This window comes from Macaca mulatta, chromosome 7, assembly GCF_049350105.2.
Source record: "Macaca mulatta isolate MMU2019108-1 chromosome 7, T2T-MMU8v2.0, whole genome shotgun sequence".
NCBI classification, from domain to species: Eukaryota; Metazoa; Chordata; class Mammalia; order Primates; family Cercopithecidae; genus Macaca; species Macaca mulatta.
This window is the reverse complement of record NC_133412.1, coordinates 164399976-164426825: the sequence shown is the minus strand read 5'-3', so window position 1 is coordinate 164426825 and position 26850 is coordinate 164399976. Positions and strand designations below refer to the sequence as shown.

The window sequence follows — 26850 nt, the reverse complement described above, 5'->3', positions numbered from 1 at the left end:
AGGGTCGTGGACCACAGGTAAACAGCCTCTGGTGAATCAGGGGCAGAGGGAGGCAACGGAGAACATCACAGTAGGAGCTGATGTCCACTCTGCCTTCTGAATCCACACCAGCGACAAGCCTGTCCCCAGACCCCAGGGAGCATGGCCTGGTTCCTCCTGCCTTAACAGATGTTGCCTGCTTTGATCGGTGTGACTTTCATTGGTGTTTCGCTCCCCTACCCCACCTTCTGAATGGTTTCTGGTGCCTGCAATAGAGCTTATGAAAGATTTAGGACATGGCCAGGACTGTAATCCACTGTGAAGTCTTGGCCACCACCTAAAGAGCTTGCTATCACCACCCTGGCGGCAGCAGGATGGAACCTCAGGGTGCCTGCCAGCAGTGTCTGCATAATAGCACCCAGGAGAGGGGACGTGCTGGAGCCACTGGTAGACCCAGGCAGTGCTCCCCGAGGCTGAGACACATTCCGTCTGGGGGTGGCCAGTGGAATCCCAGATGGCTGCCTGGCCATCTCTCCCTGGAGCCCACGGGCAGAGGGGTCGATATTAGACTGAAAGTTATTTGATAAGCATCGGGGTTAGTGAGGCCGTGTTGAGCACTTACTATGGGCACTTACTTGTACCTTTGTAGGCAACAAATAGCTTCCATATCAGCAGACCCTGTGACTGCAAAGCATCATTTAGTTGTCACATCTCTGCTATTGACATTGTACAGATGGGAGCCAGGAGTTCCGGGTTCCCATCGAGCTTTGGGACTTGGGCAAGTCCTTTTCTCTCTTTAGACCTCGGTTTCCTCATCTAAAATGAGAATCTGCATGTGGAGCCATGGCGCCCTCTCAGCTCCCACCTCCTACAAAGAGCGGTGTGTTCCAGAGCCAGAGCCTGCCGTGGGTGCCCGCCAGCCGCTGGGGTCCCATCCCCACCCTTCCCTAGCTTCAAGAGAACCGCTCGGGCACACACTTCACCCATGAGGGCAGCACAGACTATGGGTAGCTTTGTTTCTGATCAGAGGCAGCTGGGGCCTCTCTGGCAGGAGCCCAAACCAAGACATTTTAATAAATGTCCCAGAGTCCAAGACAAAATCTCTGATCCAAGTCCTCCATAAATAAAGAAACCTGGAGCCTGGCTGTTTATGCTGGCTGACCACTGCTGGAGCACAGCGAACTCTCAGACTTCACCAACAGATGTCCAGGAAGGGTCTGTGGAACCAGGGAGTCGAGTGCACTCACCTTGACAAGTAAGGGCTGGAAGAGGCACAGCAGGCACGTCCCAGAGAGGCTGGCTGTGCTGTGTTTGTGACTGCCAGAGGCAACCTCCGGCCAGGAACATGACCCGGCTTTCTGGACAGTGACCTAACCCAGGAGGAACTGCCTGGCCGAGGCTCTGCCACAAATCCCTGGGTATTGACAGAGCCAGGCTCATTCCCCGTGGCTGAGGCTCACCCGAGCCAGGGAGGATTCATAAAAATCTTGCTGAGGTGCCTGAAGTTAAAGGAGCCAGAGAAATCCCAAGCGGGTTTGGTTTACGGCACTGAACCACGAAGAAGGACCACACTGGGTGCTCACGGCGGTCCCAGAGGTGCGTGGGACCAAAGCTGGCTCAAAGAGATCGATCATTTCTCCTGGGCTGCACAGCTAGAAAGTGGCTGAGCTGGGGCTGGAGCTTAGGTTTTCTACCTCCCGTGCCCGTGTTCTCTCTGCCCCAGGAAGATGTAAGTTGATCTGCATTTTCAGGCCATTCTGCCCTTGTGGGTTGTGGGCTGTGTCCCTACCTTGTATGCAGCCGCCTGGCTGTGACCTGCTGGGTCTCTTCTGGGGAGCCCTGCTTTCTCCAAGGCCTCCTCCAGGGAGAAGCTGCAGCCCAAGAGGAAGGCCACCATGTCCTTCAGCTGCTCTGAGTACCGCTCCAGCGAAGCCAGGCTGCCGGTGCAGGCACCGAACTCGTATTTCCAGAACTGGGGACAGTCCATCCTGTAGACACAAGGGGAAAGCTGGCAGGGCCCCAGACCCTCACTGTGGCCCCTGATACTACACTATAGAAGGACTGTGGAGAGAGAAGAGGATGTCTAGTGCTGAAATTTCCAGCCCTGGCACCTGGGTAGGGAGCATAGTTTTCAGCAGGGGGCCTTGTTGGCATCCTTCAAACGTCCTCAGATCAGAAACGATTAAATCAGCATGTATAGAGCACACCCCCACCTCCCAGCCAGTGTGTCTCCTATACCCGCAATCCAAGACAAGCCAAACCACCAAGAAAAGCAAATGGTGGCCGGGAACAGTGGCTCATGCCTGTAATCCCAGCACTTTGGGAGTCCGAGGCGGGAAGGTCACTTGAGCTCTGGAGTTCAAGACGAGACTGGGCAACATGGTGAAACCCCGTCTATACTAAAAATACAAAAATTAGCCAGGCACGGTGGCACACAGCTGCACATCCCAGCTACTCAGGAGGCTGAGGCAGGAGAATCGCTTGAAACTGGGAGGTGGAGGTTGCAGTAAGCCGAGATCGCGCCACTGCACTCCAACCTGGGCAACAGAGTGAGACTGTCTCAAAAAAAAAAGAAGAAGAAAAGTAAATGGTGCCCTCTCTGCTATGGAGATAGGGCCAGTAGCCCAAGGGAACAGAGAACATGTGTCTTGGGGAACGTCTCAGTGCCAGCAGTGGGTGACGCCTTTCTCTTCCCTTAGAGGAAACTCTTCTGTAGGGCTCAAAGCCTTCTTTGGTTACAAGCTTATTCTTTACTCACTCCAAACTCTTTTACTGAGCCATGCCTCCATGTCAGGCACATGCTAGGTGATGGGGCTAGAGTAATGGAGGACACCATCCCAGTCTTTTTTTTTTTTTTTTTTTTAATGTTTTTTTGATTTTTTGAGATGGAGTCTCGCTCTGTAGCCCAGCCTGGAGTGCAATGGCGTGATCTTGGCTCACTGCAACCTCCGCCTCCCAGGTTCAAGTGATTCTCCCACCTCAGCCTCCCGAGTAGCTGAGATTATAGGCCCACGCCACCATGCCTGGCTAATTTTTGTATTTTTAGTAGAGACAGGGTTTCACCATGTTGGCCATGCTGGTCTCGTATTCCTCATCTCAGGTGATCTGCCCTCCTTGGCCTTCCAAAGTGCTGGGATTAGAGGCGTGAGCCACCGTGCCTGGCCCATCCCAGTGTTTAAAGAGCTCATAATCCTACATTGATAGGTGAGACTTCATTGAAAACAGATACCGGCAATACACAGCAGTGAATGTCAACAGTCTGGGTAGCGTGACACAGAGAAGGGGGAAATCAATTCTCTTCCACAAAGGAGTTAGGTGCTGGGTCTTGAGGCATGAATAGGAGTTTGCTAGTTGGGCAAGGAAGAAGGCACACCCAGGCAGAGGAAGCGGCACGTGGAAGCCCACTGGGCGATCTGCTCTAGGAGTCTCCAAGCTGGCAGCACAGGAGGCACCAGGGAAAAATGTAAAGGCACAATCGTGGACCCAGATGGGGTCTCCAAAGGACCTTCCCATCCTAAAATGATCATGACAGAAAGTTCCTGGGGAGCTTTCTGTCTCGGGAGCTGGTTGGGGATGACTGGAGTGTCAGGGGTCAGGGGAGAAACTGAGCTGGGACCAGGTCACCATGGATCTTGAGATCAGGCTGAGGTCCAAGCCATAAGAAGATGCTGACGAATTTTATTTTATTTTATATATATATATATATATATATATATATATATTTTTTTTTTTTTTTTTTTTTTTTGAGACAGGGTCTTGCGCTGTTGCCCAGGCTGGACACATGATCTCAGCTCACTGCAACCTCAACCTCCTGGTCTCAAGCGATCCTCCTCAGCCTCCCGAGTAGCTGGGACCACAGGTGTGCACCGCTATGCCCGGTTAATTTTTTAAAAAAATTTTGGGCCGGGCGCGGTGGCTCAAGGCTGTAATCCCAGCACTTTGGGAGGCCGAGACGCGCGGATCATGAGGTCAGGAGATCGAGACCATCCTGGCTAACACGGTGAAACCCCGTCTCTACTAAAAAATACAAAAAACCAGCCGGGCGAGGTGGCAGGCGCCTGTAGTCCCAGCTACTCGGGAGGTTGAGGCAGGAGAATGGCGTGAACCCGGGAGGCGGAGCTTGCAGTGAGCTGAGATCCGGCCACTGCACTCCAGCCTGGGCGACAGAGCGAGACTCTGTCTCAAAAAAAAAATAAATAAATAAATAAAATTTTGTAGAGACCAGGTCTTCCCTATGTTGCCCAGGCTGGTCTCAAACTCCTGGGCTCAAGCCATCCTCCTGCCTCAGCCTCCCAAAGTACTGGGATTATAGGCATGAACCATGGCACCCAGTCTGAAGGGGTTTTAAGAAGAGAGCCACATGATCCGGTTTAGCATTAGAAAAAGTCACTCTGCTAGGAGAGCAGACGATGACAGGGTAGGGGAAAGAAGGATGAGACTCGGGCTAGGCCAGGGAAGATGCCAGTCTGTGCTGGTGCCATACGAAAGGTAGACTTGCGGGAGAGGTACACTGACCCAGAATCAGTGGAGCCATTTGCTAGATAGGTTCTAGTTTAAAAGCCTGGGAGAATAGACACAAAATCTGTCTCTGGGTCCTGGTAATGCAAGTATTTTTTATTTTCTTCCTAATCCTGTGCAGGCGGGTTTCTGGCTTGGGCGATGAAGTGGACAGATGGTGGAGTCAGTGGGATTTCTCCAGGGCTGGACTTTCTCCATGATCCCACAGATCTTAGCCAGCGCAGGGGCCAGGTGATGGGGAAGGGGTCAGAACAGTGGGGAGGGCAGCTCGTTCCTGAGCAACAGTCATGAGTGAGGTTCTGTGCCAGGCACTGTGAAGGTCCCTGAGGTTGGACAGAGAGGTCCCGGATAACAGAGACACCTGGCTACAGCACCTGGACACTCCCAAGCTTTAACTCACAGTAACCCAAGCTTTTTACCTGGTCTCTGAGACAGCACCTTGAGCGGGCAGCATCCACTTTTCTGGCTCACTCTGGCCCAGCAGGGGCAGAGGACCAGTGTTGGCCTGGCAGAATCTTTCAAACGCTGGAGCAAGGGACCTGGGCAGGACCACCAGGCTGGCTGGTCGGAGCTCTGGGTATGGCGGGAGAAGGGGAAAATGTATAGTCAGCTGTTTATTGGCAGACACTTTCTGATTTTTTTTTTTTTTTTTTTTTTTTTTGAGGCGGAGTTTCACGCTTGTTGCCCAGGCTGGAGTGCAATGGTACAATCTTGGCTCACTGCAACCTCCACCTCCTGGGTTCAAGCAATTCTCCTGCCTCAGCCCCCAGAGTAGCTGGGAACACAGGCATCTGCCACCACGCCTAGCTCATTGTTTGTATTTTTAGTACAGACTAAAAATACACATAGGATATTTGCTGGCCCATGTTGGGCCAACTGGTCCATGTTGGCCAGGCTGGTCTTGAACCCCTGACCTCAGGTGATCCACCCGCCTCGGCCTCCCAAAGTGCTGGGATTACAGGCACGAGCCATTGCGCCTGGCCCCTTTCTGATTTTTTTAAAGTGACAAGGTCTTGCTATGTTGCTCAGGCTGGCCTTGAATTCCTGGGCTCAAGTGACCCTCCCGCTTCAGCCTGCCAAGTAGCTGGAAATACAGGTACACATCACCATACCCAACTTCCAATGGAATTCTTTTTTTTCTTTCTTTTTTTTTTTTTTAGAGACAGAGTCTGGCTTTGTCACCCATGCTGGAGTGCAGTGGCTTAATCTTGGCTCATTGCAAACTCTGCCTCCCGGGTTCAAGTGATTCTCATGCCTCAGCCTCCCAAGTAGCTGGGACCATAGGCATGCACCACTGTGCCCAGCTAATTTTTGTATTTTTAGTAGAGATGGGGTTTCACTACGGTGGCCAGGCTGATCTTAAATGCCTGGGCTCAAGTGATCTGCCTGTTTTGGACTCCCAGAGTGCTGGGCTTACAGGTGTGAGCCACTGCAACAGGCCTAATGTAAATTTTGATTGAAGCATTACCTACACTCAAAAAAGTGTACACCACCCTGCAGGGAAGGACACAGGCCTGGCTGGTTTCGCTACCTGCTAATTGCAGAGCCCCACTCAAAAAAGTGTAGGTAACACTTCAATCAAACACACACAAACCTACAGCTTGATGAATTGCCATGAAATGAATCCTACTACATGCTGTAGCCTCCTCTGGGGGCAGCCAGCCTTCCTCCGCAATGGAAGTCCTTTGGCTTTGGAGATAAACACACCTGCACTCGAATACTGATCCTGTCTCTGACCAGTTGTGTGACCTTGGGCTGTGGCTTTGCATGTCCTAGCCTCGGCCTCCCCATCTATAAGATGGCAGCAACCATGCCTACCTCCAAGAGACCTCAGGGAGGTAATGTATGTAAGTTATTGAGCACCTCGGTGTTCAGGAAGCAGGGACTAAAGTTACTGTTCAATGAAATCCTGCGTAGATGTTTAAAATTATGGTTACAGAAGAAATATGTAATGATTATGTTAAAAGATGTCTGTGATGTGTCATTAAAGGAACTATACTAGGTAATGAAACAATGTATTGGACAAATTCTCCTTTTTATAAAATCAGTGAGTGAAAGAACTAGAAGGAAAGGGGAGGGAAGAGTGGAAAGGACTGTGTCCTGTAATTTGAGTGCCAGCTCAGCCGCAATACAATAGAACACTGGGTAGACATCTAAGGTTTTTGGCTGTAGTCCCTGATGCCCAGACGGCTCTTCTGGACTCACCCAGGGCCTGGGGGAACTCAGCGCCCTGCAGGGAGGGACACAGGCCTGGCTGGTTTTGCTACCTGCTAATTGCAGAGCCCTACGGCCTTGAGCGAACACAGGCAGTTGCCAGGGAGTGGTTACAGCAGGGCTTGGGTAAGACCCAGTGCTGTGCTGGCCTCAGGTCTGGCCCAGCACACTCACAGTGGTGGTGGCTACAGGGGTGCTTGTGTCACTCCACCCCCAGCTTTAGGTGGCTCAAAACAGAGAGAGAGAGAGAGACTCTGGGAGAAAGTAAGGGAAGAGAACAAGAGTCTCTGCCTGGTAAACCAGAGAATCCTCCTAGATCTTGTCCAAGACCATCAAAGCCATACCTGTACTGAGGCTGCAAGAATGACAGCGTTACTGGGCTTCAGGTGCCCCCTAAAGCAGAAACAGCTTAGATCACAACACCCAAATCCTTTCAAATAACTGGAAAGCCTTCCCAAAACAGAGGGCTATAAATAAGCCCAGATAGCGAAGACTACAATAAATACCTAACCCTTGAATGCGCAGACACCAAAGAACATCTACTAGAACTAGAAGGAAGGACATTACAAGTTAATGCCTCAGGTGACAGAGCTGTGCATGTTGGTCATTTGCTTCTCTGTGCTTTTCACAATATGCTAAAATTAAGACCATCCTGAAGAAAAACATAATTATGTTCTATCAGGCTGGGTGTGGTGGCTCACACCTGTAATCCCAGCACTTTGGGAGGCCGAGGTTGGCGGATCACCTGAGGTCAGAAGTTCGAGACCAGCCTGGCCAACATGGTGAAACCCCATCTCTACTAAAAATACAAAAATTAGCCAGGTATGGTGGTGCATGCCTGTAATCCCAACTACTTGGGAGGCTGAGATAGGAGAATTGCTTGCACCTGGGAGATGGAGGCTGCAGTGAGCTGAGATTACGCCACTGCACTCCAGCCTGGGTGACAGAGTGAGAATCCATCTCCAAAAATAATAATAATAATTATGTTCTACTGGAGAAGTACCCTTGAGGACAATTGCCCTGTCAGATTTGCTGTATCAACCCACGTCCCTTTCTCTCCTGCAATAATCTTGTTGGCGAATATTTACTGAGTGCTTTTTATGTGCCGGACTCCCCATGCCAAGTCATCTGCACATGTAATTATATTTTATAGATGAGGGGAACAAGGCTCAGAGAGATGAAGTGACTTTCCCAGGGTCACACAGCTACTGCACGGCACAGCCGGCATTTAAACCTGGGACGGGTGCCCGTGGAGCTCGCCTCACTTCATCACAGAGTGGCCCCTGCTGGGCTTCAGGCACTGGGTTTCCCTAGGAGGGCAGCGCTGTCCTCCATGGGGACTGGGGAGTGAAACAGATGCAACCATCTGTTGGGAATATCCAGGACCGGCTCCTACTCGAATTGCGGTGCCCAGAGCTCATTATCACAGTCGCCACAGTGCCTGCCAATGCTACAGGCAGACTTTCCAAATGAGGACACGTGAGACACCCCCAGCTGCCGAAAGCCCAAGGAACCTGATGCCGGTCTCAAGCAAGCCCAGCAGGGCTCTGAAAATGATCTGGAGCGAGGTGGGAGGGGATTCAGCTGGCTTAGAGGCCTCCCACTCCCTACTCACCCGCTTCTTACCACCAAAGCCCCTTGTGAGAACAAACTGGATTTTTTTTTTTTTTTTTTTTTTTTTTGAGATGGAGTCTCCCTCTGTTGCCCAGGCTAGAGTACAGTGATGGGATCTGGGCTTACTGCAACCTCCACCTCCAGTTTTCAAGTGATTCCCCTGCCTTAGCTTCCTGAGTAGCTGGGATTACAGGCGCATGCCACCATGCCTGGCTAATGTTTTTGTATTTTTAGTAGAGATGGGGTTTTGCCATGTTGGGCAGACTGATCTTAAACTCCTGACCTTAGGCAGCCCACCCGCTTCGGCCTCCCAAAGTGCTGGGATTACAGGTGTGAGCTACTACAGCCAGCACAAATTGTATTTTTAATACAATAAATCAGGATGGTATGTGCACAAAGCTTGTTTCCTTTTTTTTTTTTTTTTTTTTCTTGAGACAGAGTTTCGCTCTTGTTTCCCAGGCTGGAGTGCAATGGTGTGACCTCGGCTCACTGCAGCCTCTGCCTCCTGGGTTCAAGTGCTTCTCCTGCCTCAGCTTCCCAAGTAACTGGGACTACAGGCGCATGCCACCATGCTCAGCTAATTTTTGTATTTTTAATAGAGATGGGATTTCTCCACATTGGCCAGGCTGGTCTTGAACTCCTGACCTCAGGTGATCCACCCGCTTTGGCGTCCCAAAGTGTGGGATTACAGGCGTGAGCCATCGCGTCTGGCCCTTTGTTTCCTTTTTAATTAAATGAACTTTGCAGGGTACTATGTTTTGGTTTTGTTCATCTCCACGGCTGGAGATGAACAGAAAAGTCCCCAAGTTGTCCCCATTAGTAACAGACACAGAATAGAAGCCTGCATGGTCTCTTTCTGGAGAGGATGGTGGACTCTGGAGGCCTCACCTTTTTGGAGGATACTTTATGGTCTGGTGATTTGTGCATCCCCCAGGTGCCTTGGGCTCCATGGAAGGCAGTGACACTTTTCTTTGTAGATAAACTGAGTAATTTATCTGAGTCCTTTTACCTCAAAATCATTTTTTTTTAACTTAATGACAAGAGAGAGGAAAAAACACCCTTTAACATGTCTAATCTGAATGAAAGCCCCCAGAAGACAGCTCCAAGCTGGAGTTTTCCAGCTGTTTGGTAAAATGAGCTTCTCTACTTGAGGAGCATTTCACAGCAGCAGGAACAGCTCAGGTGCCCCTCCCGACAGTCCCACTGGGAAGGTTCTGCTGCTACTTTCATTGTGTAGGTGAGGCTTAGAAAGCTCGCAGTTTGCTAGTAAGGAGTGAAGCTGGGACTCACACTCAGACTTTCTCCCTCCAGGCTCCAAGGCCCTGGCTGATCCGCTCTGTTGCCTCCCCAGAGTCTTAGCAAGCAGTTGTCAACCTGGGGTTAAGCTGGTGTTCGCTGCTCATATATAATGGGTTGTTGTAGACTAATACCTTGGTGGCGCTCTATGTATATATTAGGTAGTGCAAAAGTAATTGCGATTTTTGCCATTTTTTAAAAAATAAAAGTAATGGCAAAAACTGCAATTACTTTTGCACCAATTTATATAAACTCTGCTCCCCAGTATTCACACCCCATTGTAGCCCCTTCCCCATTGACTCTGGCCTTGGCCGTGTGACTTGCTTTGGCCAATGGGACATTAGTAAGTGTGATGCAAGCAGAGGCTTGGTATGAGTTTGGGCATCAGGACTTATTCTCTTGGAATCTGTCTCATGGCGTTCTGAGCTCCCATGTAAAGAAGTTTGGCTATCACTATTGAAGAGGTTTCATGGACAGGAAATGTTCAGCCAGTCTCAGATGTTCCAGCCATCCCACTGGATGCCAGACATGTTAGGAAGAAGCCATCTTGGATGGTCTATCCCCAACAGACACCACATGGAGCAGAAGAGGTGCCCTGCTAAGACCAGCCTTGATTGCAGCATTGTGAGAATTATGGTTTTAAGCCACTAAGTTTAAGAGTGCTTTGTTATTCAGCAGTTAACTCTGTTAGCCCATATATAGCAACAGAGGCCAGGCATGTTAATAAACTAAAGGAAAATGGTCTTGCTCTAGTACTTTAGACAGTGCTGATGGTTTTTCCTTGGGCACTTATACCATAACCAGAAAAGTCTTTTTTAATGTGAAATTTTGCTTGGACTTAGGTCAGTGACAAATTTGGTATCTGTTTTCTCTTGCAGGACCTTTTAGAGCCTTTGGTTTCACTCCCGGAATACAGTAGGGAGATGGGTGCCACCCAGAGAATAAGACCAGTCAAGGGTAGGAAGAATTGGTCTGAATCAAAATCTGATTAAACTACAGTGTAACCTGGGGGCACTTTTCTGGGAAGGGACAACCCTTTTCATCACCTGAGCCCACTGGTGGTTCCCCATATGGGGCTGAGGTGACCAAGCCGAACTGGGTGTCATTAGACCCATCTGATGGGTTTCCACACCTTGAGTCTAATCCAAAGTTCCAGTTTCTTCTGGGAAGTTAAGTAGTGACTGAAGCTAATATTCTGCTCTTACTTTCTGTTTCCTATGTAGAATCTAGAAGTCTCAGGAGTGTGTGGGCCCTACACAGCTGGTATTTCCCAGGAACTTTCTTTTTTTTTTTTTTTTTTTTTTTAACTATCTGGCACCACTTACCCCCAGCCATGCTGGATGTATTTCTGATGTTTGGTTTCTTTTGTAGAATCAAACTCCTTAGCGCAGTGGGAAGGCGGGACCTCAGGTGGAGTGTGAAGGGCATTGTGTCACCTTGAATAAGTAGCAGAGAATCTGAGTGAGGGGAGAAAAGGGAACAAATTAGAAAGGGTGGCCCCTGAAGGCAGCAGATTCAGCCTCACATAGCATCACATTCCACATCATATCCCACCTTTTCTTGGCTCTGTTCCTGGGCCTGCCTTGCGGTGGGCATTGTTTGGAACCCATTCTCCCCCTTGTCACATCTCAGTTTCTGATGAGAAATTCCTAACGCAAACCTGAATGTCCCCCTTCCTTCCCCTAAGGGCTTTCCATTCCTCTGAAGCTGCAAAGTCTTCTCCAAAAGGCTGGTGCTGGGCTCCTTGGCCAGGAGTCACCGTGGCCTATTATTCTACTTGACTCTGAACTCCCTTCTCTCCCTAGGGCCTCGAAGGCAGGGACACATGTGAGACTTCTTCCACAGGCTCCAGAGCACCTATCACTGCCTATACACATAGCACGTGCCCCAAATACACACGATTGAATGAACAGACGAATGAGTACCACTGCAGTCGCAAGTGAAAGAAGAGGCTGAGTTTTGTCGACATGTGGCTTCTGTTATTTAGATTTAGGTTTCTAGAAGGTATAGGGACTTTGTGTTTTCTTTTTTTTTTTTGAGACAGAGTCTCGTTCTGTCGCCCAGGCTGGAGTGCAGTGGCGCGATCTTGGCTCACTGCAAGTTCCGCCTCCCGGGTTCACGCCATTCTCCTGCCTCAGCCTCCCGAGTAGCTGGGACTACAGGTGCCCGCCACTATGCCCGGCTAATTTTTTGTATATTTAGTAAAGACGGGGTGTCACCGTGTTAGCCAGGATGGTCTCGATCTCCTAACCTCGTGATCCACCCACCTCGGCCTCCCAAAGTGCTGGGATTATAGGCGTGAGCCACTATGCCCGGCTGGGACTTTGTATTTTCTTCTTTATGCTTCCCCAACCCCTCTCTCGGCAGAGTGCCTTATACAATCTTTGGTGAGTAAATAGATGTTGTAGATTTTTAAAAGTAGAATGTGTTTTTTAAATCACAATTTAAAGTTTAAAAATATGATTTTTAAAAAATATTATTTTTAAAAAATAGAGGTGGTCTCAAATCTCTAGGAAATTGTGTTCAGAAAGGAATCCTACAAGTTGACTTCTTTTTTGTTTGTTTTACTTGAGGCAGAGTCTCGCCACTCTGTTTCCCAGGTTGGAGTGCAGTGGCGTGATCTCAGCTCAGTGCAACTTCCACCTCCTGGCTTCAAGAGATTCTCATGCTTCAGCCACCTGAATAGCTGGGATTACAGGTATGTGCCCCCCATACCTGGCTTATGTTTTTGTATTTTTAGTAGAGGCGAGGTTTCACCATATTGACCAGGCTGGTCTCAAACTCTTGGTCAAGTGATCAGCCCACCTTGGCCTCCCAAAGTGCTGGGATTACAGGCGTGAGCTACCACACCTGGCCGAAATTGACTTCTTATGCTGTAAAAAAAGAGGTTTCGGACAGGTGTGTTGGCTCATGCCTGTAATCCCAGCACTTTGAGAGGCTGAGGCAGGAGGATTGCTTGAGGCCAGGAGTTCAAGACATGCCTGGGCAACATGGCAAAAACCCACATCTACCAAAAAAAAAAAAAAAAAAAAAAAAAAAAGCCAGGCATGGTATTGCGTGCCTGTAGTCCTAGCTACTTGGGAGGTTGAGGTGGAAGGACCACTTGATCCCAGGAGGTCAGGTTGCAGTGAGTCAAGATCATGCCACTGCACTCCAGCCTGGGCGACAGAGTGAGACCTGTCTCAAAAAAAAAAAAAAAAAAGATAGATTTTAGTACGTCAGCAAAGTCTAAAGCTAGATAACCACATTGTGTTGGTCTCTAAAGCATAGCCAAGGTCCTTTCCATCCAAATATACCCAGCGCCTAGCATAGTGGCACAAAGGTGGGAGTTTAGTAAGTGTTCGTTGAATGACTGGCTGACTGCAGAATGAATGAGAGCAGGATTCAAGGACAGTGCCCATAGTGAGGGTTCTGGACAAGCCAGACTTTCCACAATTCTTTCTATCTAAAGAGAAGAACTCAGTGGAATTCCAAACCACCAATTTATGTTTTCAATTCTAATCTCCTAGATAGAAAATAATGTAAACCCCAGGGCCATTTTAACAAAGAATTTGAGATTGCATAAAATCTCTAGCAAACAAAACAAAAAGAATATTGCTTTGGAAGGAGGAGAGATGTATTTAGAGCCAACAATGAGTACTTTAATAGCTGTGGGAACAAAGTGCTGTGGGGACACAGGGGAGAGAACACTTAGTCCCCATGGACTGAGGGGAGGGGGTGCTGGGAGGAGTCAGGTGAGGTAGGATTCCATTGCCCAGTGGAAGATTCTGAGGCTTAAAGCAGCTGCTTTGGCAGGTCAGGCCTGGGTTTGCCTAATGCCTGGGCCTGGCAAGCCTGACCCCCTTAGTCAAGCAACTGAGCTACCAGCCAGGGTCCTGAATGTCTGTGGTTCCCCAGGGTCACTGCACACTGCAGAGAGGACCTAGCACCTCTGCCTGGCACACAGCAAAGGCCCAAGAGAGGAGCATTCCATAACCATGTGGGGAATAGCAGCCACCCCTCTGACAACTGTCTTCATTTACCCAAACCCACTGGAATAGGCCATCCCACGGGTACCTCCACCCACCCTCATTATTACGCTAGAGGGCAGCAGGTGCAAGCTGTGTGCTGTTTTGCAAATACATTTTAGCCAGGAGACCAAAGTCTGAGGGTTATTGCCTTCTCTTTCCTTTATTTATGTATTGTTTTAATGTAAATGTAAGTTGATTCTAGGTTGCTTTCCTGGCCTGGAGAGAAATGAGTGTTGCCAGAAATCCTGCCCTGTGAAATGCATGCTGGGAGTGTGTCAGGCACCCCAGTGTCACCCACTGTGCATGCTGGGAGGGAAAGAAGGCTGAGAGCCCCTACTTTACAGAGTCATCCCTATGAAGGCAGGGTCAAACAGGGTGTAACCTGGCTCCTGCAAAGTAAAAAAAAAAAAAAAAATGCTTTCAATGTACACCAATCAGAGAATGCCCACTCATAGTAAATGATAGCAACTACCACCATATATGGGTACCCACTGTGTGCCAGGACCACGCTAGGGCCTTTACGTACATCATCTGTTGGTTTGTCACTATAGTCCCACACACAAAAAAGGCATTGTTAATCCTATTACAGTCAGAGACTGAGGTTCAAGGAGCTCAAAGAAGTTACCTTATTAGGTAAAGCAGGTCTAAGTTCATATTTGTTTGATCACTATTTGCCTTTCTATATGTATGAATCTATGTATGTATCCATCCATCCACCTATTCATTCATCCATCCATCCATCTATCCACCCATCCAGTCATCCATCCATCCATCCATCCATCCATCCATGCATTCATCCATCCACCCATGCATTCATCCATCCATCCATCTACCCATTCATTCATCCATCTATCCATTCACCCGGCCATCCATCCATTCACCCAGCCATCCATCCATTCACCCACCCACCCATCTTGTGGTGTTAGGAATCACATCCTCAGTATATTTTTAAAATAGCAGGGACCTTCCCACTATCCCCAACAAGGTGATTTTAGGGCCAGAGCCTCTTCAGTCCATATGTTTTTAGGGACTGAATCCTAAACTTCTCAAACTTTCTATCAGGGCATTGGGGAACCCACTGCTGCATGGACTAGGTATCTTGTTTTCCTGAGTGGTCTTCCTCTAGAAGTGAAGTGAGATGGGATCCAATTAGTGAGCCCTGGCTAGAATCCAAAAAGCTACCTTTCTGCTGTGAGCTCTCTTTTCTCTTTAGAGAACAAACTATCAAACCCAGAAACATCATTCCCGAACATCAAATATATCAGAGAGGAGCCCCACAGACAGTCAACTTCTAGCTAGATCTGACACGCCCCAAACTTCAGTGTAAAAATATCTTATGCACGCTTGTCACAGATTTCTGAAATTCCACCTTTAGAAAGTAATGTCTCTATTTACCCAAGCAATCCAATCCTAGGACTGTATCCTACAGATGTGCTCAAACAGTGATGAAATGACTGAGTACATTGCAGCACCGTTTGTAATAGAAATGATTTAGAGGCCGGGCGCGGTAGCTCAAGCCTGTAATCCCAGCACTTTGGGAGGCCGAGACGGGCGGATCACGAGGTCAGGAGATCGAGACCATCCTGGCTAACACGGTGAAACCCCATCTCTACTAAAAAATACAAAAAACTAGCCGGGCGTGGTGGCGGGCGCCTGTGGTCCCAGCTACCCGGGAGGCTGAGGCAGGAGAATGGCGTAAACCCGGGAGGCGGAGCTTGCAGTGAGCTGAGATCCGGCCACTGCACTCCAGCCTGGGCCACAGAGCGAGACTCCGTCTCAAAAAACAAAACAAAACAAAACAAAACAAAACAAAACAAAAAAAAACAGGCTGGGCACAGTGGCTCATGGCTGTAATCCTAGCACTTTGGGAGGCCAAGGTGGGAGTATTGCCGGACCCCAGCAGTTCAAGACCAGCCTAGGCAACATGGCAAAACCCTGTCTCTACAAAAAATACAAAAATTATCCAGGCGTGGTGGCGCATGCCTATAGTCCCAGCTACTTGGGAGGCTGAAGAGAGGATCGCCTAAGCCCAGAGCTCACCTAAGCCAGAGGTCAGGGCTTCAGTGAGCCATGATCATACCACTGCACTCCAGCCTGGGTGACAGAGCAAGACCCTATTGAAAAAAATAAAGAAGAAGAAGGGAAGGAAGGGAGGGAGGGAGGGAGGAAGGGAGGAAGGAAGGAAGGAAGGAAGGAAGGAAGGAAGGAAGGAAGGAAGGAAGGAAGGAAGGAAGGAAGGGCGAGGCCCAGTGGCTCACACCTGGAATCCCAGCACTTTGGGAGGCCAAGGCAGGTGGATCATCTGAGGTCAGGAATTTGAGACCAGCCTGACCAACATGGAGAAACCCTGTCTCTACTAAAAATACAAAATTAGCCAGACATGGTGGTGCATGCCTGTAATCCCAGCTACTCGGGAGGTTGGGGCAGGAGAATTGCTTGAACCTGGGAGGTGGAGGTTGCAGTGAGCCGAGATCATGCCACTGCACCTGGGCGACAGAGTGAGACTCCGTCTCAAAAAAAAAAAAAAAAGAATGAGGCTACTCTACACACCTTATCTGAAACAATCTCCCAATGATGCAAAATTAACAAGGCAAGGTGGAGAATTCTCTATTAACCAACATGCCATGTTCTGTTCACATCCACGTAGACATCTGTGGAAGGATGGAGAAGAGCTTGGTATCACTGGTGCCCTCAGAGGGGAAAGTGGGAGGCTGGGGCCTGAGCAGGAGTGGCTGTCGCACTATATTTTATGTGAATGGTGCCCTCTGGAGTTGTGCCTTGGGGTGGCCTTGATGAAAGAGAGGCTTTCTGCTCTTTATCTTTTCTGTACTTTTTTTTTTTTTTGGAAGCAGGGTCTTGCCCTGTTGCCCAGGCTAGAGTGCAGTGATGGAATCACAATTCACTGCAGCCTCAACCTCCTGGGCTCAGCAATCCTCCCACCTCAGTCCCCCGAGTAGCTGGGACTACAGGTGAGCACCACCACGCCCATCTAATTTTTTAATCTTTTTTTTTTTTTTTTGAGACGGAGTCTCGCTCTGTCGCCCAGGCTGGAGTGCAGTGGCCGGATCTCAGCTCACTGCAAGCTCCGCCTCCCAGATTTACGCCATTCTCCTGCCTCAGCCTCCTGAGTAGCTGGGACTACAGGTGCCCGCCACCTCGCCGGGCTAGTTTTTTTTTTTTTTTGTATTTTTTAGTAGAGACGGGGTTTCACCGTGTTAGCCAGGATGGTCTCGATCTCCTGACCTCGTGATCCGCCTGTCTCGGCCTCCCAAAGTGCTGGGATTACAGGCTTGAGCCACCGCGCCCGGCCCTTTTTTTTTTTTTTTTTTGTAGAGACGGGGCTGGTCTTAAACTCCTGGCTTCAAATGATCCGTAAGCCTTGGCCTGTCAAAGTGCTGGGATTACAGGAGTGAGCCGCTGTGCAAGGCCAAAGCCACCATGCCTGGCCATCGGTCAACTCTCTAGCCTATAAAAACATGTTTATCTCTTTGGAGATTCCAAGGATTTTAGAAGTTGTATGCCAGGAAACCAGAGGAAGACCAAATACATATCTCATAATATCACAGTACCTCACTGAGTGGTGGTAAGGGTTAAAGTTGTAAATGCATGTAAGGCTCTCAGGATACTTGTGGCCGGTTCACAGTTAGCGCTGTGGAAGCGTTAGCCATGTTTATTACTCCGTGCCCCATGCCAGAAACAGTGGTGAATAAGACAGTCACAGCCCACGCTCGCAGGGGTTTACCATCCCAGGAGACAGACATTAAACGCATAATTACCATCATGTCTGTCTTCCAGGAAAAGATGGAAAAGTAAATAGTTAACTATAACACCATGTGCTTAGCGCTCCCGGGCCCGTGGACTCAGGGTGGAGGAGGAGAAGGGGCTGAGTCTAAAAGGAGAGTAGGGGTCAGACTAGAAGCAGGCTGGGGAAGGAGAAGGTCCTCTAGACCCAGGGGCCAGCAGGAGCAAGGCAGGGAGGTATTAGCGGGGACCAGCTGTCCCCACGAGGCAGGAGGTGGCGGGAGCTGGGGCTGGGAGGGAAAGCAGAGGCCGGCTCGTGGGGACCCTCCTGTCATGTGAAGGAATTTGGATTTATCCCGGAGCCTCAGGAAATCACAGAAGGTACTGAGCAGTGAGTGATTTGTGAAACTTGCCTTTTAGGAAGATCAGTAGGGCTGCAGGTGGGGGACGGACGGCAGGGCAGCCAAAGTACGAAGTTGGCAGATGAGAGGGGAGTGCAGGGCAGAGACAGGAGCATCAGAAAGTCTCCCTCGCAGGTGTGAAAGGAAAATAAATCACAAAAATAGACCCCAAAATCACTAAGCCAAAGGGAAAAGTCAAGCTGGGAACTGCGCAAGCCTGCCTCCCATTTTATTCCCAAATAAGATTGCTAAAAGATGAATTCCCTTGTGGGCTTCAACATTTTTACCCTAAAACAGTTCTATTGAATTTCACCCTGGCAATGTAAATTGACAACTTATTTTCATGGGTGCCTGACAAAGGATAGACAGAACCCAGTCATCCCTCTGAGGCTCACCTGAGACAAATGCGTATCTAATTGCTTCCTTTGCCCTACTGTTTACGTAAAAATGTAGATTCACTGAGCCAGACTAAGGCATAAGTGACTATTCCTCTACCCCCTTCTCACATGGAAATTGTGTATTCAGTGAAAGGCTGATCAGTCTCACACAGAGACTGATTTCTCATGTCTCCCTAAAATGTATAAAACCAAGCGGTGGCCAGGCATGGTGGTTCACACCTGTAATCCCAGCACTTTGGGAGGCCAAGTTGGGCAGATCACTTGAGGTCAGGAGCTCAAGACAAGCCCGGCCAATATGGCAAAATCCCGTCTGTACTAAATTTACAAAAATTAGCTGGGCATGGTGGTGCACACCTGTAATTTCAGCTACTTGGGAGGCCGAGGCAGGAGAACCCGGGAGGCAGAGGCTGCAGTGAGTTGAGATCGCACCACTGCACTTCAGCCTGGGTGACAGAGTGAGACCCTGTCTCAAAAAACAAACAAACAAACAAAAATAAAAACCTGTACCCCAACCACCTTGGGTACATGTCCTCAGGACCTCCTGAGGCTATGTGTTAAGGCTGTATGTTAAGGCTGTGTCCTTAACTTTGGCAAAATAAACTTTCTAAGTTGATTGAGCTCTGTCTCAGATACTTTTGGGTTTGCATAGGAAAGAACCTTGCAGGGAAGAGGCTGCCTTCATCCTTCAAGGGCCCGGCAAGTCCTGCATGAGCAGGCAAGTGCTCAGCACACCCTGGGGAGCAGCTGAGGTTGTCCGTGTGATGCAGAAACAAGGAAGCAGGCTCACACCCAAGGGAGGGGGTTTTCCTTGTTTCCTTTCAGTTCGGTGAAGACAAGGCTTTCCATCTGTTGTACCCACTGCTGGACATGCAGCATCAACAGTGCCTGGCACATGGAATGTGCCCAATAAATGTTCACTGTCAGCTGGGCGCGGTGGCTCACGTCTGTAATCCTAGCACTTTAAGAGGCCGAGGCGGGCGGATCACTTGAGGACAGGAGTTTGAGACCAGCCTGGCCAACATTGTGAAACCCTGTCTCTACCGAAAATACAAAAATTAGCTGGGTGTGGTGGTGCACGTCTGTAATCCCAGTTACTGGGGAGGCGGAGGCACGAGACTCGCTTGAACCAGGGAGGCAGAGGTTGCAGTGAGCTGAGATTTCGCCACTGCACTCCAGCCTGGGTGACAGAGACAGACTGTATCTTAAATAGACAAACAAATAAAAAAATAAATAAATAAAGCTCACTGTCAGGAGGGATGGGCAGAGCATGTGGCTCACACAAAGGCAGCTAAGAAAAGCCGGCCAGGGAGGTAGGAAATCACACTTGCTTGTGATTCAGAAGCAAGTATTTCAAGGAGGAATTTACGGTCCACGTAGGTCAAGGAAGATAAAACCCAAGAAGTATCCACGGAATGTTATAACCCAGGCTCCTTCTCCTAGTTCATCCCAATGAAGCCCTCACAGCTCTGCCAGCCCACAAGCACAGGGAACACCTTATATTCATGTAGCATCATGTTTAGAACCTCGAAGGGTGCACACAAAAAACAGAAGACACAGCTTCCTTGAAGCCTTCAGTCTAGTCAAGAAGATCCTATTATTCACAAGAACAAACAACTCACAGTGTTACAAAACTCCATTTTTGGTTTCTGTAGATGTCCCCTGGATCACTTCCCCAGAGTCCCACAACTTGATAATGGAAGAACAAAATGAGTAGGTGTACAGACCTTGTCTCTCTACTCATTAATTTTTGTGGTAGGAGTTGCTCAATGTTTGCCAAGAGAGTTGCTGGTGGTAGCCTAAATACAACTGCAAATTTGCAAAATAAGTGTTGCTGCAAGGAAGAAGGCATCCTAACTGTATAAACGTTTTATTTAAAAAATGGTATTATAATAGCAGAGACAAAAGATTGGGGAAATGCTGGTAGTCATAATTAAGATTTGTTTATTTAAATAGGTTAAATACAAGGGCTCCCCATATGCAAAGAATTGTTAATGAAACAAGCATTTTCTTTCTTTTTTTTTCTTGAGACAGAGTCTTGCTCTGTCATCAGGCTGGAGTGCAGGAGTGCAATCATGGCTCACTGCAGCCTCAACAACTCAGGCTCAAGCCATCTTCCCACCTAAGTCTCCTGAGTAGCTTGGGACCACCACAGGCATGTACCACCATGCCCAGCTAATTTCTTTTCTTTTTTTGTAGAGATGGGGGTCTCACTATGCTACCCAGGCTGTATTTTCTGAACTCCTGGGCTCAAGCAATCCTCCTGCCTTGGCCTCCCAAAGTGTTGGGATTACAGGCATGAGCCACCACGCCTGGCCAAAACAAATATTTTCAGTGAAAGCAAATGGTGGTCCCTTCTCCTCCCCTTTCTAAACAATTCAGTCCTAAAGCCACAAGGTGGAGCTGAGTAAGGTAGGACTCCGTGGTGGGGAACGGCGGGTAGTATCTCTTATGACATGAGACCCTGTCTAAAAAGAAAAAAGAAAGGCCGGGTGGGGTGGCTTACAACTGTAATCCCAGCATTTTGGGAGGCCGAGGCCAGGAGTTCAAGACCAGTCTGGCCAACATGGCAAAACCCCGTCTCTCCTAAAAATACAAAAATTAGCCAGGTGTGGAGGCGCACGCCTGTAATCCCAGCTGCTCAGAAGGCTGAGACAAGAGAATCTCTTGAACTCAGGAGGCAGAGGTTGCAGTGAGCCAAGATCGCACCACTGCACTCTAGCCTGGGCGACAGAGCAAGACTGCATCTCAAAAAAAAAGAAAAAAGAAAAAAGATGAATAATGTGATATAAAAAAGATTTTCTTTAGTACCATTCTTGAAATGTTCTGTCACTTTGCAATTGTTTTAAAATAAAAAAATAGACCGGGCGTGGTGGCTTATACCTGTAATCCCAGCACTTTGGGAGGCCAAGGCGGGCAGACCACGAGGTCAGGAGATCGAGACCATCCTGGCCAACACAGTGAAACCCCGTCTCTACCAAAAATACAAAAAATTAGCCAGGCATGGTAGCAGGCGCCTGTAGTCCCAGCTGCTCAGGAGGCCGAGGCAGGAGAATGGCATGAACCCGGGAGGCAGAGCTTGCAGTGAGCCGAGATCACGCCACTGCACTCCAGCCTGGGAGACAGAGTGAGACTCCGTCTCAAAAAAAAAAAAAAAAAAACAAAAAAGTATAGAAAAATTATGGATAAACAAAATGTGGTATATACATACAGTAGAATATTCTTCAGCCTTAAAAAGGAAGGAAATTCTGATGCATGCTACAACATGGATGAACCCTGAGCGCGTTATGCAAACTGAAATAAGTCAGACACGAGTGACAAATATTGTGATTCCATTTCTACGAGGCACCCACAGCGGACAGATGAACAGAGATGGAAAGCTGAATGGTGGTGACCACAGGCTGGGTCCAGGAGATGGGGTGGGGAATGGGGAGTTATCATTTAATGGGCACAGAGTTTCAGTCTGGGAAGATGAAGAGAGTTCTGGAAATGGAAGGCAATGATGGTTGCACAACAGTGTGAATGTACTTAATGCCACAGAACTGGACACTTAAAAATGATTAGAATGGTAAACTGTATGTTATATATTTTTTCATAATAAAAAATTTAATTAAAATGTTAAAAATCAAGTTGTGATTGTTAAGAAACATTCACATTAAGGCCAGGTGTGGTGGCTCATGCCTGGAATCTCAGCACTTTGGGATGCTGAGGCGGTAGGATCCCTTGAGTCCAGGAGTACAAGACCCCCATCTCTACAAAAAATAAAAACTAAAAAAATTAGCTGGCATGGTGGCGTGCGACTGTAACCCCAGCTACTCAGGAGGCTGAGGCAGGAGGATTGCTTGAGCCCTGGAGGTCGAGACTGCTGTGAGCCATGATTGCACCACTGCACTCCAGCCTGGCGGACAGTGAGACATTCTCTCAAAAAAAAGAAACATTCACATTAAATGTTTAGTTTCAAACTGTTGGTGTGAAAAGCAACAATTTTTCAGTGTGTTGCTGAAAAGCAACACACCAGACTCAGTGTGTGTCTTGAATATCAAATATTCTAATCCCAGGGCTCCTGTTCCAGCTCCATGGGAAGGTGTTTATCTTGGGAAAGGAAGGTTGTGTGTGTGTGTTTCACACAAGCCAAACTGGATTTTTTTTTTTTTTGAGACAGAGTCTTGCTCTGTCGCCCAGGCTGGAGTGCAGCGGCGCGATCTCTGCTCACTGCAACCTCTGCCTCCCGGGTTCGAGCAACTCTCCTGCCGCAGCCTCCAGAGTAGCTGGGAGTACAGGTGCCCACCAGCATGCCTGGCTAATTTTTGCACTTTTAGTAGAGACAGGGTTTCACCATATTGGCCAGGCTGGTTTCAAACTCCTAACCTTGTGATACGCCCGCCTTGGCCTCCCAAAGCGCTGGGATTATAGGTGTGAGTCATCGCACCCAGCCCAAACATCAGCTTTATGACTCCAAAAATTTGAGAATATGTCTGCCCAGCATAACTGTGAATGTCCATTCTTAGAGAGTTCTAGAATATTTGAGAGCCTCAGTCTTCAAAGTAAATCTGCTTTTAGTTACTTAGCCAAATAAAGCAACCCAACCAAGTGGCAAAAGTCCAAGGTATGACTCCTTTGGGCAAGAAAGGCCAACCCTTCTGTTTCACAGTTTGCTTGGCCTGTAAAACTAGAGCACACGTGTTTGCTTATTTAATACAGGGTTTCTGCAACGGGTCCATCAGGCCAAATTCCTGTAACCACAAAATACGATGCACGAAATCTACATGCAGGTTGAGTGTATGATACTGCCAACAGTAAACGCTGAGTCATCGGTTCTGTGGTTAGTCCTAACGATAAACCAGGCAATTCCTTTAATGTTTAGCTACTTCTTGCACTGCACAGCTCAACCAACGGCCTGACTCACAAGCCTACTTCAAGGTCACCATGAGTACCACTCCCTGGTTGGAGAGACTGGGGTCTCCACACATCTCCATCACTGGGAGAGAACTTGCCAGAGTGATAATGACCTAGAGATACCACCTGCATACACAGAAGACAACAGCAAAGTACGCCAACTCTTTGGGCCTCAGTTTCTTTATTTTATTTTTTTTATTTTTGAGATGGAGTTTTGCTCTTGTTGCCCAGGCTGGGGTGCAATTGCGTGATCTCGGCTCATGGCAACCTCCGCCTCCCGGGTTCAAGTGATTCTCCTGCCTCAGCCTCCTGAGCAGCTGGGATTACAGACATGCAACACCACGCCTGGCTAATTTTGTATTTTTAGTAGAGACGGGGTTTCTCCACGTTGGTCAGGCTGATTTCAAACTCCGCACCTCAGGTGATTCACCTGCCTTGGCCTCCCAAAATTCTGGGATTACAGGCATGAGCCACCGCACCTGGCCTTTTCTTTTCTTTTTTTGAGACAGGATCTCACTCTGTTCTCAGGCTGGAGTGCGGTGGCACAATCATGGCTTACTGCAGCCTTGACCTCCTGGGATCAAGCGATCCTCTCACCTCAGCTTCTTCAGTAGCTGCTACTACAGGTACACTGCACCACACATGGTTAACTTTTGTATTTTTTTGTAGAGACAGAGTTTCACCATCTTGCCCAAGGCTGGTCTTGAACTCTTCAGCTCAAGCGATCCTCCTGCCTCGGCCTCCCAAAGTGCTGGGGTTACAGGCGTGAGCCACTATGCCCGGCAAGGGCCTCAGTTTCTTCATATCAAATGCCACACATGCGGGACAGACATTTTGTTAGCACCTTCTGGTTCTATCATTTTCATAATCTATAACTAAACAATAATTTATGAATTAATGATGTTATTGATTTTTAAGTTTCTGGTTTTTAAAATAAGTTCCTAGCCAGGCACAGTGGCTCATGCCTATAATCCCAGCACTTTGGAAGGCCAAGGTGGGTAGATCACCTGAGCTCAGGAGTTTGAGACCAGCCTGGGCAAAATGGTGACACCCTGTCTTTACTAAAATTACAAAAACATAGCCAGACATGGTGGTACACACCTGTGGTCCCACGCTGAGGTAGGAGTATCACTTGAGCCTTGGGGGTGCAGGTTGCAGTGAGCTGAGATGGAGCCACTGCACTCCGGCCTGGGTGACAGAGAGAGACCCTGTCTCAGGAAAAAATAAATAAATCCTTTGTTAGAGATGTGTGTTTCTTTCTTTTTTGAGACAGAGATTTACTCTGCCATCCAGGCTGGACTGTAGTGGTGTGATCTTGGCTCACTGTAACCTCCACCTCCTGGATTCAAGCGATTCTCCCGCCTCACCCTACCAAGTAGCTGGGATTACAGGTGCGTGCCACCGCACCTAGCTAATTTTTGTATTTGTATTTTTATTTTTTTGAGACTGAGTCTGGCTCTGTCGCCCAGGCTGGAGTGCAGTGGCCGGATCTCAGCTCACTGCAAGCTCCGCCTCCCGGGTTTACGCCATTCTCCTGCCTCAGCCTCCGGAGTAGCTGGGACCACAGGCGCCCGCCACCTCGCCCGGCTAGTTTTTTGTATTTTTTAGTAGAGACGGGGTTTCACCGTGTTAGCCAGGATGGTCTCGATCTCCTGACCTTGTGATCCGCCCGTCTCAGCCTCCCAAAGTGCTGGGATTACAGGCTTGAGCCACCGTGCCCGGCTAATTTTTGTATTTTTAGTAGAAATGGGGTTTCACTATGTTTGCCAGGCTGTCTTGAACTCCTGACCTTAAGTGATCCGCCCGCCTCAGCCTCCCAAAGTGCTGGGACTACAGGCTCACGTGAGCCACTGTGCCGCATGTATGTTTCTTTCATCGAGAATAAAATTACCTTCAGTTTGTTGGTGCTTAAAATTACTGATCTCCGAATCATACATTGGTCCAGAATTACACTTGCCCTGCTCTGAAGAAGAATGCCACCTGAGAGCACAAATGTATAGAAAGAAATGTACATAATAAAGCTATCACAGAAACAGATATGATATAATAACAGATGCCCTTTAAACTTGATCCTCTCATGCTAGGTCTAAAATAAAAGAGTTAGATTTAGTGTGTATATATATGGGTTACATTTCAGAAGACATGAAATTGGTCTAAATCTAAATAAAAATGAGCTAAGCTCTGCCTAGGTTAATTTACATTCATCTATCAACAGCCTTGCAGAAATGGTTATGTAAGTGCTACGGGATGGTTCCAGCACTTGTTTCAAAGGGTCTTTCAGTCCATTCAAGCTGCATCCAAAAATAGTTGAGGCTGGGCCCTATTCTTTACTGCCTGCAGCTTCACAAACTGAAAACCACCATATCAGACATGGTTTTGCCCTACCTTGCTCGGCTTTCTGGGTTAGATCCTCTGAGATTTCATTTTATGAGTATTCCTGATTACCAAATGTTCAGAACTCAGCTCCTGCCCCACAAATTCTTTATGACCCATTGCATAAAACCAGTGACAGTGCCACATCCAGGCAGGATGAGGACCACACACTCCTAACTATGGAGACGGGAATGCTGGCAGTGTTACTTTTGAGGTCACTGTTGGCCAAGATAATTGCTTCACTAGGCAAAGGCAAACCTTCTTAAGTGAGTTTCCTGGGAGGACTCAGAGAGAAAGGCCATAGGTGCTCCAGGAGGGAGGATGCACCATCAGGGACCTCGGACAATCACAGTGAGACAGTGAGAAGCCTCTGGGGACCACTCTCCAGGGTCCTTCTTCCCTGGCCGTGCAGCTGACAGGCCCCAGGAAGCAGAGTCCCTGGGCTCTCCCTGGCAGCTCTCCGTGCATTTCCAGGGGAACAGCTTAGCAGCCCCGTGCTGGGTGGTGCGCTCCATCTATTTCTATGGTACCTATCACCATGGTACCTACTTGCTCTGAAAAACACAGCTAAAAACAGAACACAAAGAAAAGGAGCACAGTCCGCTTCCCTGCAGTCACCTTCTGCAGCTGTTGTTATGCCTCATGATTGCTCTCACGGGCCTCTTCCATCCTGAGTTTCCACGTTTTTGTTGTATGTGACCTTCAAAAACAAGAGGCTTACTATCCGCATCAGCCTTGTCTTGGGGACAATGTGACCTGAGGCTTCAAAAGTGTCCCACTCGCCTTGCTGCAGGCGTACATTCCTCCGGGGCACATATCCACCTGGGCAGCAGCTCCTCCCAGGGCTTGCCCAGAGCCCCATATCAGATGTTCTTGGGAAAGGGGAAGAAGTGGGGATGGAGGATGACCGTGACATTAGTGGGCATAGATGCCCCGAGGAAGGACCTGCGCTTATTCCAACAAAGAGGATCCTAAGCTTTCTCAGGAACATGCTGGAAATTGTGCTCAGGGAAAGATCCACAAGGCCAAATCACTTCTCCAGAGGTTTTCTTTAACTCAACAATTATCCTTCACAGCAGTGCTCAGCCCAGCCACTGTAGTCAGACAGAACTCGAGTTCAAATCCCAACTCAGCCACCTGCCAGCCATGTGAGATGAGTGGGCAACCTCTCGAAGGTTAAATTTACGCATTTTTAAAATGGAGCATGGGCCAGGCATGGTGGGACACGCCTTAATTCCAGCACTTTAGGAGGCTGAGGAGGGTGGATGGCTTGAGCTCAGGAGTTTGAGATAAGCCTGAGCAACATGGTGAGACCCCTGTCGCTACAAAAAAATACAAAAATTAGCCAGGCATGGTGGTGCATAGCTGTGGTCCCAGCTACTCGGGAGACTGATGCAGAAGGATTGCTTGAGC

The 26850-nt window shown here is 48.5% G+C and overlaps 1 protein-coding gene across 11 annotated transcripts in view; it reads right to left on the bottom strand.

Annotated features, from left to right (window-relative positions):
* Positions 1–26850, bottom strand: part of DGLUCY (D-glutamate cyclase) — a 164218-nt gene that overhangs the window by 50755 nt on the left and 86613 nt on the right. For all 11 annotated transcript variants that reach the window (XR_013396483.1, XR_013396482.1, XR_013396484.1 and 8 more), the window contains 3 exons: positions 10947–11078; positions 4917–5070; positions 1769–1967 (listed from right to left, as the gene is read on the bottom strand). Coding sequence is in view for 8 of the 11 variants with exons in the window: in XM_015144368.3 (XP_014999854.3) it covers positions 1769–1967; positions 4917–5070; positions 10947–11078 (485 nt within the window). In the remaining 3 variants the exon portion in view is untranslated. The remainder of the gene's footprint in view (positions 1–1768; positions 1968–4916; positions 5071–10946; positions 11079–26850) is intronic.